Here is a 15,693-nt window from a genome sequence, read left to right as displayed (position 1 = left end):
TATTGTAAATGATTGATTTGTAAATTGAAAGTCTGGAAAATACTTTGTTTCTGGTAAATAACTTTAATCTGTAAAGTGCCATTTTCTTACTGGAATTAACCTCGAACCCACTAGCCCGATTACATCTGTATCTCATTAAGCATAGAATCAAAGCCAGAAGATATCCAACGGAACTAAAAAGTTTAACTAACTGGAAGAGTAAACTGAAAACTAAACAAATATTTTTTTAAAAATTCAAAATTTTGAGTTATTTTAATAACTAATGTATGTATTTGTACTACTGGATTTTTTTTTAATTTATTACACACATTGTTGGGTGTCGTTATTTTAAAGTATAAAGACTGTATAACTACTTTACGATTACCAAATAACAGCACAAGTGTGTGACTACTAATTTTCAAATATGTTAATTAATGAAATTAAGTTAGATATTTCATCACAGTAAAAATGTTTACTTCATAACACTTTCATGTAATGCAGTAAAACACTGTTTCCTAAAAATGTTCCCTAACTAATGTTTAAAACAAATAATGATTTTATTTGTGATAAAATGACTGACTTCACCCAAAATGAATGTTTCCTTGAGACAACCTCATGTGGTCTTTGAGATTCCCTCACACAGAAAAAATATTTTTTGCAACAATTTTTTTTATACATTGCTTTTAAAATTTATAACACTTTAGCTATTGAATTGCAAAACACTGTTTCCTGCTTTTAAACGACGACTTCAACAATACATTGCTAACATACCAAATATTGAAGCTTATTTTAATAATCAGACATAAATTTAAACATTTTGATTGTGTTTTACCAAAGCGATTTGCTTATTTTTTTTTATAAATACCTGTTGTCCGCCACCTCTTATACTCAGTACATGTATTGTCTTGATTTGCTGTTCACATTTTTTTTTTTCGCGCATTTAATATAGCAATGCTTAATTGTACTAGTGGCTTTTAGTTTTAGCTTCATTGTATGTTGTTAGTACAGGTAACCAAGTTACCCCTTGTCAACTCGTATGCAACTCGCAACTCTGTGTATCAACATGGTTCGTACAGTCCTTGAAAAAAAAAAAGTTCATTTTCAAGACCTTGAAAGTACTTGAAAATCCATAAGAGTCCTTGAAAAAGAAATTTTTTTTAAGAATTCTGTGAGAGTCCTTGTGTGTGTGTGTGAAAAATTTGTTTTTTCCAAAATAGTTTTCGCCACTTTTTTTTTTTACTCTGTAAGTGACGTCCTATAAGGCTTTTTCCCTGTGTAAAGCACAGGGAAAAAGCCTTAGCAGCCAATAACCCTGGATAATTGGATTTAAAGCATGTTTTTTCCCATTATTCTTAAGCCGGGTTTTCCTAGGAGCAGGTTTTCTGTGCCGCGTGCAAAGTGAATCGCCCAGCGTGACACGCCGTCCACTCACCAATAATACAAGTTCAACTGTTTTCCTAGAGAGCGCAACAAGCCACACGGCAGTGTTTATGTCGGGTGTGATTGGCCGACTGCTTCTGGAGGAGTCAAATGCGTTGTGCGCCACTCGTTTTACTGATCTCTTCATCTTTGTTTTCTTTCACTTCCCTTCATCGAGCTCAATGCTTCCCTTCAAACCGGAGTATGCAAATGACAGAGTAGCTGATGCGCCACGGTAGAAATACACAAACGCGTAGTGTGATTATGTAACACGTTTCTGTCGACGCGAAATGATCCAGTTCAGTTCATGCGGTGCCAAAAACCTATGTTGGAATGTTTTTTCCCTTTTTATTCTCTGTGCACGTGGAACCGCTGGGCCCGACGCAATATGTAAATCGCGGGCGGCGTGCTCTCACCCTCACGGGAGCTGGGCTTTATACTGTAGGCTGGTTTTTTTTCCCGTGTATGTCGGATTGTTTTTTTCTCCCTGAGATTCCCGGTTGTTATTTGTCGGCCGTTTTATTTATTTATTTTTTTTTATGATCGTAAATTATCTTGTTTTTTTCCTTGCAACTTTTATGGAATAAAAGCTGGAGTTCAAAATGAACTTCCGATCGTTGTTTTTTTTCTTCAGCTCAGTCGGCACGCTCTGGCCCCCAACAACCCACTTCTAGGAAAACCCGGCTTTATGGTAGCATGTATCCTGTGATTGTATGTATAAATCCTGTGATTGTATGTCGTATTTGGAGTCGTTGGAAGTCATTAAACTTTTGTACTAAGTATTTTTTCTGGAGGACTTGAGAAATCAATATCTTAGAAAAAAAAGTTTCCTAATTTTTGCCGAAATAATTTCAACCTTTCGGTCCGTAAGTGAGCGAAGCTTCCTCTGATTACTGTCAATCATAGGCTGCGATTGACTTGGAAGTCTGGGGGGGGGCACGATGATGATGATGTCAATTCATATATGCATATATACATTAGATCAGTCAACCTCACCTTTCACGCTAGGTCCCCCCCCCCACCCCCGCCGTATCTCCGCCCATGCTGTCAACAAAATATTTATTTAGGAGTGATGTGGAGCGCTTGTACAAGGTTCTTTAAAGAAAGAAAACAAAAAATGAGTAGCAAGTGTGTGTACTTTTAATTACTTGTGGCTGAAAAATCCCTTCTATCAAGATTGGTTGCTGAGTGTGCCAGACAAAAATGCCGTCAAATGCGAGCTGTGCTTCAATGGGTGAATCGGCGCTGAAATCCATTGAGCTTATATTACTGGAGGGAGTATGACGCAGGGCCATAACTAGGATTTTTGTATTGTCTTGCCGCCCCCACCAATTCAGAATTCGATAATTTTACCTAAAAATTGCCTAACACCTAAAATTGTTAATGTTCACCTAAAAATTGCCACCCGTGGCAGTTGTCCCCCCCCCCCCCCCGCGTCCTGTAGTAGAACTCCTTAATACACTTTGATGTCGTCTTACCCTGTAGTACCGGTGCTGGTATGACGTCAGTGACCTACATCATTCCTTGGAAGATCACGTGACGAGTTGAATGTCAGCGCATCTCCGTTATTTTCTAATGGCATCCATAGTTCTTTGTTTCTATTGTTTAAAACAATAAATGAAAGAAATAATTTCAGTATCGATGATATGATTCCAAAATTAATGAAAGATAATTCCAAAATTAATGAGAGAGAATTCCAAAATTAATGAAAGACAACTTCAGCATTGATAAAAGAGATAATTCCAGAATTAATGAAATAATTTTAGAATCAATAAAAGAAAGAATTTCAGCATTAGCGAAAGAAACAAATTCAGAATTGATGAAAGAAATAATTTTTCATTTTCTATCTTTAGAAGAGTTCTTTAGTCTTTAAAAGAAAATTAATTGCAATATAGGCTAACTATGCAGACTAAACTAAGTTTCAATGGGGAAGTTGACAGGCAAGAACTGTGTTATTCAATGTGTCATATGTTTTGTATGATATATATGTGTATGTGGCCTCATTTATTCATTACGGATGATGTGAAATAAAGTAGGTAGAAATGTAATCTCTGAAAGTTTTAATCAAAATTAAATATGTGCCTATTCATGTGAAAAATATGCATTTGTAAAAAAAGTCCTTGAATTTTTAAGTTTTACCTTGAAAAGTGCTTGAATAGTCCTTGAATTTTTTTTTTTTGGAAGAGTACGAACCATGATCAATATTTACGTCAATCTGTAATATGTTGTGCATATATTTTTTCCCCTTTTTTTCATCTTGTATAAGTGAAAGTGAATACATTTTTCTCTTTAAAAAAATTTTTTTTTTAAATAAATATTCAATTTGAAACATAATTCCAAATAACTAATAAGTAATAATTCCAAAAATGGATCAAATTATTGTCAGTAATATGATAAAGAAAAGGAATGAAAGTTAATTACAGAAGAAATTATTGTGCCTTAAAAGATTAAACAAAGCATTTAACTCAAGGAAATACACCTTTTCTGGATATTATGCCAAGTGGGACTCGGAAAGAAAAGTCATCTGTTCTTCGTGATGCCTCTACTTCAGCACCTCACATTATTGTGCATGAAATAAGGAAGGCAGGATGTGTCTCCAGTGGTGTGTATGGTAGCGCACTTGCCTGGTTTACAAGAGGATCTGGTCTCAATTTCCAACAAAGACCAGGTGACTTTTCTTTCTGAGTTCACCTCAATATCCAGAAAATGTCTATTTACTTTAGGTATTCGGCTGAAAAAAAGCTTAACAAAATGACTTCCAGTAATGGGTGAATAAAATACTTTATAACACACAAAAAAAATTAGAAATCATCTTTTTTCAAACCTCTTTTTAATTAACACAAGTTATTACTATATATCACACTGTTTCTGAAAACGAGGACTAGTGAAATGGCTGAAACAATTTGATGGACTATTTGTGTCCCATATTACAGGACATTCCTGTAATTTTCATTGTTCCGATTTTTTTTTTATACATTCGTCGTTTTTTCAACGATATTTATTATTTGAATTTGTAATGTTTACTAAATTCGTAAATGCACACACACACACAGCATTTACATTACATAAATACACTCATTGCCATAAAAATTTGCGCACCCAGAAGAAGTCGTCAAAATGAAACGAAATTTCACACATGTAAGTACTACATTGATATAAGTAAGTGATTTGAAAATCCAAGAAAAAGGGTCATTTATTGCAGAAAAAAGTACAGATGAACAGAAGTTTTAGTACTCTGTTGGATCCCCCTCTAGCGCGAATGCACGATGCGATACGAGCTGACATTGAGGCATACAAGTTCCGTATGATGTCCTGAGACATCTAGTTCGATGCGATACGAGCTGACATTGAGGCATACAAGTTCCGTATGATGTCCTGAGACATCTAGTTCCACAGTTGCTGTAAATGCGCCTCTAGTTCAACCAACCTCGTAGGGTGTCCAACTTGCCGTCCCAAATGATCCCAGATATGCTCGATTGGTGACAAATCTGGGGATAGAGCAGGCCAGGGAAGGGTGGTAATGTGGCGGAGGCAGTCTTGTGACATCCTTGCTATGTGTGGCCTAGCATTGTCTTGTTGAAAAATGGCTCCTGGGAGCCCTGCCATGAGTGTCAACACATGTGGCTGAAGGATGTTATGGACGTACCGCTGGGCTGTCATTGTGCCATGGATCAATATTAGGGGTGACCGTGTATCGTAAGCAATGGCACCCCATACCATGACACCAGCTGTGGGAGCGGTGTGTCGCTGTAAAGCGAAGGCAGGATTGAAGCGTTCACCACGGGGCCTCCACATACGAACACGATTGTCATCACTGCTAAGTTGAATCTCGATTCGCCGCTGAAGACGACCTGGTTCCATTCCGTTGCAGTCCAATCCTGTCGTGCTCGACACCACTCCAAACAAATACAAATACAACGCCACAACAGGCAAATTGCCCAACGAGGCGGCTGACTTAAGAACATCATGGATCCCCTACCTACTACTGCTACACCACACATGCACCCCCCCCCCCGCCGCCCGCGGAACCCCCCAAACGGAGGCGTTGGTGGGTGGGTGTCATTGGCAGCACACGTAATGGGTGCCGCGATACCAGATGTCCTTCAGCTGTAACGTTACCAAATTGGGCCCCGTGGAAATCGTCTTTATTCTAGTCATTGTTTTACCTTTGTCTCCGGGATCGACCGGTAGGATCGTGTGTCCGCCGATCGGTCTCCAATTTGTTATGTTTGGATGCCAGATTTAATATTATAATGCTTACAGTATTTCCTTTTCTCATGAAGTTATGTAAATCAGATACAAGCTAATACCGCACCTTCTATGTTGTGATTGGTTCTTCAGTAAGGCATTGTGGGAATGCTGCTATATAAAAGCCAGCTAGAGATGTGCTGACTCACTACCTACTTACTGACCCTCTCTACCTACCTACTTCCTCACCTACGACTAACGACCGACTTAATCAGTAAGGCGTCACGCCCTGTCATGGTGTGAGCCAGATCGTCTCATAAGTAACGATGAAGTTACAATAATAGAAGTGTGCCTTGGCACTTATCCCGTCTCATCGCACGTAAGGTTTCAATGTCGTCGTGATCCAGTGATCGGTTAGTGGCCAGACCGGCCACCCGTGGACTTTCATCTCCAGTTCCATGTGCAGTGGCTGAGCTTTCATCTCAACGTGTGTTTACACCAAAGTCGTCTGAAGCTGGTGACGACGAGTCTTTGGCTGTGTGGCAGACACCTGGGAGTATCTACCGGACGATGTGATAAGACGTGAAAACCTGGACAACGGCGGTGAGATCGATTCATATTTTTGTTTCATTGTGACAGTGAGAGAAAAGACTAATTGTGATAAAACGTTAATTAATAGTTTAACATATAAAAGGGCCTGTGATAATAGTGATTACGCTGATTAATGGTTTAACAATATAATTGAATAAATGTTATAGTTCTATCTAAACTTTGTCTATTCCATTGTTGTCATCCACTCAATGTTTACTGGGGGAAAAAATATTAAAGAACCGGGAGGTAACGATCAAGAACGTTACATAAATTCTGGGGGCTCGACCGGGATCGATCACATAGACGTTACATAAATTCTGGGGGCTCGACCGATACCAGTTCATTGATTTTGGATGACAGTTTTGGAATCGTGATGTTGAGATCGTATTTTTGATCTCGGGTTTGAGTTTTTGTGATCATTTCGCAAATTCATGTTTTAATGGGCGATCGCATTGCAAATTCGTGTTTAAACGAGCGATCGCGAACATCGCTTGTGTTTTGTTAGTCGATCTAGTCGTGGGTATTATATCTAGTCAAATATTATGATCGTATGATAAATTTGAACTTTTCAAAAATGTTGTGATCGATGATCGAACCCAATTTAATATTTTTTTTTTTTTTTGCACTTGTGTTTTGATTCTGTTTTTTGCGGGATTTTGCAAATAATGTTAAATTAATTTATAATTGTTAAAATGAAATTTTTTGGTTACCTCTAGTCTTTTTCACAATGTAGAATTAAAATTCTAGTCATAAGGACTATTTCCCGGATTTGCGATCTTTTCGTAGGAGGGGGGAGTGCCTGTCGTAATTATATTTTTGTGTATTTTGGGGGTAAAGAATTGTATTTCGTGTATTTTGGAGGGTTATGTATTTCATGTTTTTGGGGGTGTGAGTTTAATGAGATTGAGATTTTTAATGTGATATTTTGAGATAGTGAGATTTCTTAGTAGTAGGGCAGGTCCCTGAATATATTTTGTGTGTTATATGGTGTATTTCATGCGGGTTTTGATTGGTATTTCATGCGGGATTTTCGATAATTTTAGTGTATTTATAGTGTGTATTTCATGCGGGATTATTTATTATAGTGCATTTCATGTTCTTGGGCAGGTGTTTTCTCCTTTTGTGAGATAGATTGTTAGGAAAACATGGGTTTTCAGAAAAATTCTATGAATTTTTCTTTTGTTGGCCGGGGGGGAAATGTAACGTTACCAAATTGGGCCCCGTGGAAATCGTCTTTATTCTAGTCATTGTTTTACCTTTGTCTCCGGGATCGACCGGTAGGATCGTGTGTCCGCCGATCGGTCTCCAATTTGTTATGTTTGGATGCCAGATTTAATATTATAATGCTTACAGTATTTCCTTTTCTCATGAAGTTATGTAAATCAGATACAAGCTAATACCGCACCTTCTATGTTGTGATTGGTTCTTCAGTAAGGCATTGTGGGAATGCTGCTATATAAAAGCCAGCTAGAGATGTGCTGACTCACTACCTACTTACTGACCCTCTCTACCTACCTACTTCCTCACCTACGACTAACGACCGACTTAATCAGTAAGGCGTCACGCCCTGTCATGGTGTGAGCCAGATCGTCTCATAAGTAACGATGAAGTTACAATAATAGAAGTGTGCCTTGGCACTTATCCCGTCTCATCGCACGTAAGGTTTCAATGTCGTCGTGATCCAGTGATCGGTTAGTGGCCAGACCGGCCACCCGTGGACTTTCATCTCCAGTTCCATGTGCAGTGGCTGAGCTTTCATCTCAACGTGTGTTTACACCAAAGTCGTCTGAAGCTGGTGACGACGAGTCTTTGGCTGTGTGGCAGACACCTGGGAGTATCTACCGGACGATGTGATAAGACGTGAAAACCTGGACAACGGCGGTGAGATCGATTCATATTTTTGTTTCATTGTGACAGTGAGAGAAAAGACTAATTGTGATAAAACGTTAATTAATAGTTTAACATATAAAAGGGCCTGTGATAATAGTGATTACGCTGATTAATGGTTTAACAATATAATTGAATAAATGTTATAGTTCTATCTAAACTTTGTCTATTCCATTGTTGTCATCCACTCAATGTTTACTGGGGGAAAAAATATTAAAGAACCGGGAGGTAACGATCAAGAACGTTACATAAATTCTGGGGGCTCGACCGGGATCGATCACATAGACGTTACATAAATTCTGGGGGCTCGACCGATACCAGTTCATTGATTTTGGATGACAGTTTTGGAATCGTGATGTTGAGATCGTATTTTTGATCTCGGGTTTGAGTTTTTGTGATCATTTCGCAAATTCATGTTTTAATGGGCGATCGCATTGCAAATTCGTGTTTAAACGAGCGATCGCGAACATCGCTTGTGTTTTGTTAGTCGATCTAGTCGTGGGTATTATATCTAGTCAAATATTATGATCGTATGATAAATTTGAACTTTTCAAAAATGTTGTGATCGATGATCGAACCCAATTTAATATTTTTTTTTTTTTTTGCACTTGTGTTTTGATTCTGTTTTTTGCGGGATTTTGCAAATAATGTTAAATTAATTTATAATTGTTAAAATGAAATTTTTTGGTTACCTCTAGTCTTTTTCACAATGTAGAATTAAAATTCTAGTCATAAGGACTATTTCCCGGATTTGCGATCTTTTCGTAGGAGGGGGGAGTGCCTGTCGTAATTATATTTTTGTGTATTTTGGGGGTAAAGAATTGTATTTCGTGTATTTTGGAGGGTTATGTATTTCATGTTTTTGGGGGTGTGAGTTTAATGAGATTGAGATTTTTAATGTGATATTTTGAGATAGTGAGATTTCTTAGTAGTAGGGCAGGTCCCTGAATATATTTTGTGTGTTATATGGTGTATTTCATGCGGGTTTTGATTGGTATTTCATGCGGGATTTTCGATAATTTTAGTGTATTTATAGTGTGTATTTCATGCGGGATTATTTATTATAGTGCATTTCATGTTCTTGGGCAGGTGTTTTCTCCTTTTGTGAGATAGATTGTTAGGAAAACATGGGTTTTCAGAAAAATTCTATGAATTTTTCTTTTGTTGGCCGGGGGGGAAATGTAACGTTACCAAATTGGGCCCCGTGGAAATCGTCTTTATTCTAGTCATTGTTTTACCTTTGTCTCCGGGATCGACCGGTAGGATCGTGTGTCCGCCGATCGGTCTCCAATTTGTTATGTTTGGATGCCAGATTTAATATTATAATGCTTACAGTATTTCCTTTTCTCATGAAGTTATGTAAATCAGATACAAGCTAATACCGCACCTTCTATGTTGTGATTGGTTCTTCAGTAAGGCATTGTGGGAATGCTGCTATATAAAAGCCAGCTAGAGATGTGCTGACTCACTACCTACTTACTGACCCTCTCTACCTACCTACTTCCTCACCTACGACTAACGACCGACTTAATCAGTAAGGCGTCACGCCCTGTCATGGTGTGAGCCAGATCGTCTCATAAGTAACGATGAAGTTACAATAATAGAAGTGTGCCTTGGCACTTATCCCGTCTCATCGCACGTAAGGTTTCAATGTCGTCGTGATCCAGTGATCGGTTAGTGGCCAGACCGGCCACCCGTGGACTTTCATCTCCAGTTCCATGTGCAGTGGCTGAGCTTTCATCTCAACGTGTGTTTACACCAAAGTCGTCTGAAGCTGGTGACGACGAGTCTTTGGCTGTGTGGCAGACACCTGGGAGTATCTACCGGACGATGTGATAAGACGTGAAAACCTGGACAACGGCGGTGAGATCGATTCATATTTTTGTTTCATTGTGACAGTGAGAGAAAAGACTAATTGTGATAAAACGTTAATTAATAGTTTAACATATAAAAGGGCCTGTGATAATAGTGATTACGCTGATTAATGGTTTAACAATATAATTGAATAAATGTTATAGTTCTATCTAAACTTTGTCTATTCCATTGTTGTCATCCACTCAATGTTTACTGGGGGAAAAAATATTAAAGAACCGGGAGGTAACGATCAAGAACGTTACATAAATTCTGGGGGCTCGACCGGGATCGATCACATAGACGTTACATAAATTCTGGGGGCTCGACCGATACCAGTTCATTGATTTTGGATGACAGTTTTGGAATCGTGATGTTGAGATCGTATTTTTGATCTCGGGTTTGAGTTTTTGTGATCATTTCGCAAATTCATGTTTTAATGGGCGATCGCATTGCAAATTCGTGTTTAAACGAGCGATCGCGAACATCGCTTGTGTTTTGTTAGTCGATCTAGTCGTGGGTATTATATCTAGTCAAATATTATGATCGTATGATAAATTTGAACTTTTCAAAAATGTTGTGATCGATGATCGAACCCAATTTAATATTTTTTTTTTTTTTTGCACTTGTGTTTTGATTCTGTTTTTTGCGGGATTTTGCAAATAATGTTAAATTAATTTATAATTGTTAAAATGAAATTTTTTGGTTACCTCTAGTCTTTTTCACAATGTAGAATTAAAATTCTAGTCATAAGGACTATTTCCCGGATTTGCGATCTTTTCGTAGGAGGGGGGAGTGCCTGTCGTAATTATATTTTTGTGTATTTTGGGGGTAAAGAATTGTATTTCGTGTATTTTGGAGGGTTATGTATTTCATGTTTTTGGGGGTGTGAGTTTAATGAGATTGAGATTTTTAATGTGATATTTTGAGATAGTGAGATTTCTTAGTAGTAGGGCAGGTCCCTGAATATATTTTGTGTGTTATATGGTGTATTTCATGCGGGTTTTGATTGGTATTTCATGCGGGATTTTCGATAATTTTAGTGTATTTATAGTGTGTATTTCATGCGGGATTATTTATTATAGTGCATTTCATGTTCTTGGGCAGGTGTTTTCTCCTTTTGTGAGATAGATTGTTAGGAAAACATGGGTTTTCAGAAAAATTCTATGAATTTTTCTTTTGTTGGCCGGGGGGGAAATGTAACGTTACCAAATTGGGCCCCGTGGAAATCGTCTTTATTCTAGTCATTGTTTTACCTTTGTCTCCGGGATCGACCGGTAGGATCGTGTGTCCGCCGATCGGTCTCCAATTTGTTATGTTTGGATGCCAGATTTAATATTATAATGCTTACAGTATTTCCTTTTCTCATGAAGTTATGTAAATCAGATACAAGCTAATACCGCACCTTCTATGTTGTGATTGGTTCTTCAGTAAGGCATTGTGGGAATGCTGCTATATAAAAGCCAGCTAGAGATGTGCTGACTCACTACCTACTTACTGACCCTCTCTACCTACCTACTTCCTCACCTACGACTAACGACCGACTTAATCAGTAAGGCGTCACGCCCTGTCATGGTGTGAGCCAGATCGTCTCATAAGTAACGATGAAGTTACAATAATAGAAGTGTGCCTTGGCACTTATCCCGTCTCATCGCACGTAAGGTTTCAATGTCGTCGTGATCCAGTGATCGGTTAGTGGCCAGACCGGCCACCCGTGGACTTTCATCTCCAGTTCCATGTGCAGTGGCTGAGCTTTCATCTCAACGTGTGTTTACACCAAAGTCGTCTGAAGCTGGTGACGACGAGTCTTTGGCTGTGTGGCAGACACCTGGGAGTATCTACCGGACGATGTGATAAGACGTGAAAACCTGGACAACGGCGGTGAGATCGATTCATATTTTTGTTTCATTGTGACAGTGAGAGAAAAGACTAATTGTGATAAAACGTTAATTAATAGTTTAACATATAAAAGGGCCTGTGATAATAGTGATTACGCTGATTAATGGTTTAACAATATAATTGAATAAATGTTATAGTTCTATCTAAACTTTGTCTATTCCATTGTTGTCATCCACTCAATGTTTACTGGGGGAAAAAATATTAAAGAACCGGGAGGTAACGATCAAGAACGTTACACAGCCAGGCGCCTTGCGATGGTTCGGGAAGACACAGGGGCCGTAGTGAAGCTGCTGCCTGTGTCTGGATAGCGGCCAATTAGGCAGTTGGCTCTACGCATGCGTTTCGGATGATGTGACGGTCTTCTCGACGACTGGTCTGTTGAGGGCGTCCTGAACCTGGTCGCCGTGTAAATGACGTCTGTTCTGTCCACTGGTCCCAACACCTCCTCACAGTAAAATCAGAACGGCCTAGTTGACGAGCTACTCGCCGAGCTGACCACCCAGCTTCCATCATCCCGATGATTCTTCCCCTATCGAACTCTGACAACTGCTCATATGGTCTTCGACAGCGGCGTAACGGCATGTCTACCTCAGAATTTCCTTTGCAAACGATTAAATACACTCCAGCAAGCTCTGCTTACCTGTTTTATACTCCAAGGAGAACGAAGTTCAACGCCCTCTAGTGACATTACGCAATGCGCAATCACGCTGCATTTCTAATCATTTGCATATCTGCCCGACATGTACCTTCAGGCCAACTTTCGTTTCGATCCCACAATTATTTCTTGGTGCGCAAATTTTTATGGCAATGAGTGTATATTAGTGATACCCCATATTTAGGATCACAATTTTCTGCTTTCTCCTCAATGATGTATGGGGAACCTAAGTATAAAGGTATAATTTTATTTGAACCAATATGAATATTACTAATATCAATTACAACAGATGAATAATTTTATTAAGTCTGCCTGCATACCACTTATGCCATCTTTGCAGACCATGGGTTGAGAAACACTGCTATATATCATATTGAAAACAGCTGGAATGGTTGCCTTATATTATAGAAATATGTTTGGAAGAAATTAATTGAAATTGATAATTGAACAAATAAAGGGTTTAAATTATGTCAAATAGCACAATCAGTAAATAAAAAAATTTTTGTTTTGAATTTTCTTATTGTCTTTTTTGATATTTACTCTACAGGTGGGATCTTTTTGCTTGTCCGAAACAGAGTCAGGATCTGATGCTTTCTCTTTGAAAACAAAAGCGATAAAGAATGGTAATAAATATGTGATTAATGGATCAAAAATGTGGATCTCAAATGCTGGTCATGCCGGTGTATTTTTGGTGATGGCTAATGCAAACCCAACTGCAGTGAGTCCATTACATGTGTCTTGTGTTGGTAGCAATTTTTCATTAAAGAAAAGGATGTTTGTTTTTTCTCATTTCTTTGAATTACTTTTAAATCTATGTGTTCTTTGTTCCATTCTTAGTATGATCTGATATTTAAAACAGTTGAAGATTAGTTTTAAATGAATCAACTGTTTTTATTACCAACTAATTGCAAAGAAAAATAGACTATTGATGCAAAACAATATTAACCAATGTGCATCTGAAAGTGCAATATGGTGGTTGTCTCTAATCACCATGAGTAGAATCATAGGCTTGCACCAATGGTTATATTTCACCAAATGAAGAGCAATCTGTTATGTCATTTCGGCAGTAAAATGAAATATATTTTAGTTAGAGTGCATTACCAGCAAGTTTAACATCTTCAATCACTGTTCAGATTTTTCTAGCTGTTATTAGTGGTGGTTGTATTTGATGTAGAATCAAATTTTGAAAATATATAATTGCAGACTTGACAACTGCTACAGAGATTGTCCATAATTTTTATAGATGGCTGGTCTCAACTAGGAATCTCTATGGGATACACTTTAAGTACTACAGAAAAAGATTTTTCTTCATATATCTTTTTTCTTATATATATATCTGGGGGAGTTCTTAGTTTTTTTTTTCTTTTGAAAATTACATTAATCTTTGCCAACTAACTATGACATAATGATAAAGGAGTAGGACACACCACTTTAACTCGCACCTGAAGAGCATTTGCTTCTCTCTTGGATCATGTTCTTAGAGCTTTCTGGCTTCATTGATATGGTATTTGAGATTCACCTGAATAGACGGAATCTGGTACGTTTACGAGAGGCTTAGGTCAAATTTTTTACTCCCAGACCAGGCAGAAAACATTATCAAATTTCAAAGTGGTGGGGGCCACAAAATCATGTTTGTCCCAGGCAGTAAAATATGTGCCCAAGTGGCACAGTGGTAAAGATGCTCATCTTCCACTATGAGGGTTACCGTCAAGGTCCATGGGTTCAAATCTGGGCATAGAACATTAGAAACAAGTTCTTTACCTACCGAGCCTAGGGCGACCACCGATGGATAGAGCCTTCATTTCCCACCCAACTCCACTGGTTGGAAATTGCCATATGGCAATATATGACCGGAGTTGGTGTGCGGTGTAGTAGTAGGCAGTAAAATAACATGTATATCCCCTAGTTGCTGCATCGATCAGAACAGTATAGATGAGGAATTACTTAAGTCTGACTTATTATAGCTTCTCGATTGACACTAAATCACACAACAAACTTGAATGTATTTTGATAGGTGCCAGAAGTGGGGTGATACTAATGTGAGTATGGGTAATAGTATTTTGGATTTGGTTCTCGCTAGTTATGAGAACTTGATTAAACATGTTTTGGTTGAAGACAACTTTTCTTTTAGTAACAATTAGGTTTTTAGCTTTGTTTGTAACTTCATCGCAGGTAAAGCTGATAACAAAAGAATGGTTCCTTGTTTTCATAGAACCAACTTTGAGCTTTTGAGAGAGGTTAGCTGTAATTTTCAAAGGCGAGGTGAAATCAGTTGTAAGTCAATTGAAAGAATTCAGGACAAAAATATTCTCTGTTTTGCATAAGATCATGCCCTTTATTCAAAAGAAAAAAGTTTGCTCCTTGGATTCCCTCCGGTTCACAGATATAATTTGCAGGACCATTATCTGGTAAGGACATTCAAAGAGGTACTTTGTATAGGTAATCGGGTCTGTCCAGACTTTTTTGTTCAGTTCTGTATTTGTGTAAAAGTCATCATTAATTTTGTGAAAATAAGTAATTCCGTGAAAAAGGAAACAATATAGTTAATTTATTGCAAAATAAATGAAAAGCCAAACGTATGGTTTCGTTAACATGTATTTTGTGAAGGGTTCATTTTCAGATCTGAAATTTTGTGAATGATAAATAAAATGGACCTGAATTTTGGCTGGACAAACCCCTGAAGTAATATATTAAATGTTGAAGATTCTTACAGGGTCCCCCATATATGGTTCATATTAATAGTGTCTATCCTTAATGACATAGAAAGTGATTAATAACCTAAAGTTTGGTATATTTTTTTTTTAATTTTGTGTCTCCTAAAAGCTGTATAGAAAAATGCCTATGATCAAGACAAAATAGTAAACAATTCTTCACCTTATATTAATGTATTGAAACATGCACTTTTTTTAAGAAAACTTGCATTTCCTGAAAATACAGACGTAAATTTTTATTGGTGAATTTTTTGTTTGCTAGAAAAAATTGGCATAACATAGTACTGTACATTGCATTAAAGCAGTAGTATTATCTTTCTGAAGTTGTAATTTCACTTTTCATATGTATTTTTGGCTGCATTTAGTAACAATGTTTAAATCAATGGTATCCAAAAATCTCACATGTGCATTTGCCAGCATATAAGTTTTGTATTTGTCAACTAAATTTTTACAATTGCTCTTATTTAGCGTTATCAGATGTCTATATAATTTCAAGGAAATCTCCCACTCTCC

The 15,693-nt window shown here is 37.7% G+C and overlaps 1 protein-coding gene across 1 annotated transcript in view; it reads left to right on the top strand.

Annotated features, from left to right (window-relative positions):
- Positions 1–15,693, top strand: part of LOC149084888 (short/branched chain specific acyl-CoA dehydrogenase, mitochondrial) — a 59,107-nt gene that overhangs the window by 18,625 nt on the left and 24,789 nt on the right. Inside the window, exon 5 of the mRNA XM_089232623.1 lies at positions 13,017–13,187. Within this exon, the coding sequence (XP_089088749.1) occupies positions 13,017–13,187 (171 nt within the window). The remainder of the gene's footprint in view (positions 1–13,016; positions 13,188–15,693) is intronic.

Source organism: Pholcus phalangioides, unplaced genomic scaffold (genome assembly GCF_987345545.1).
Source record: "Pholcus phalangioides strain wild (caught in Gottingen) unplaced genomic scaffold, Ppha-v1.0 ptg000007l_1, whole genome shotgun sequence".
Classification (NCBI taxonomy): domain Eukaryota; kingdom Metazoa; phylum Arthropoda; class Arachnida; order Araneae; family Pholcidae; genus Pholcus; species Pholcus phalangioides.
The sequence above is the reverse complement of the archived record's forward strand: the minus strand, read 5'-3'. Positions and strand labels throughout refer to the sequence as shown.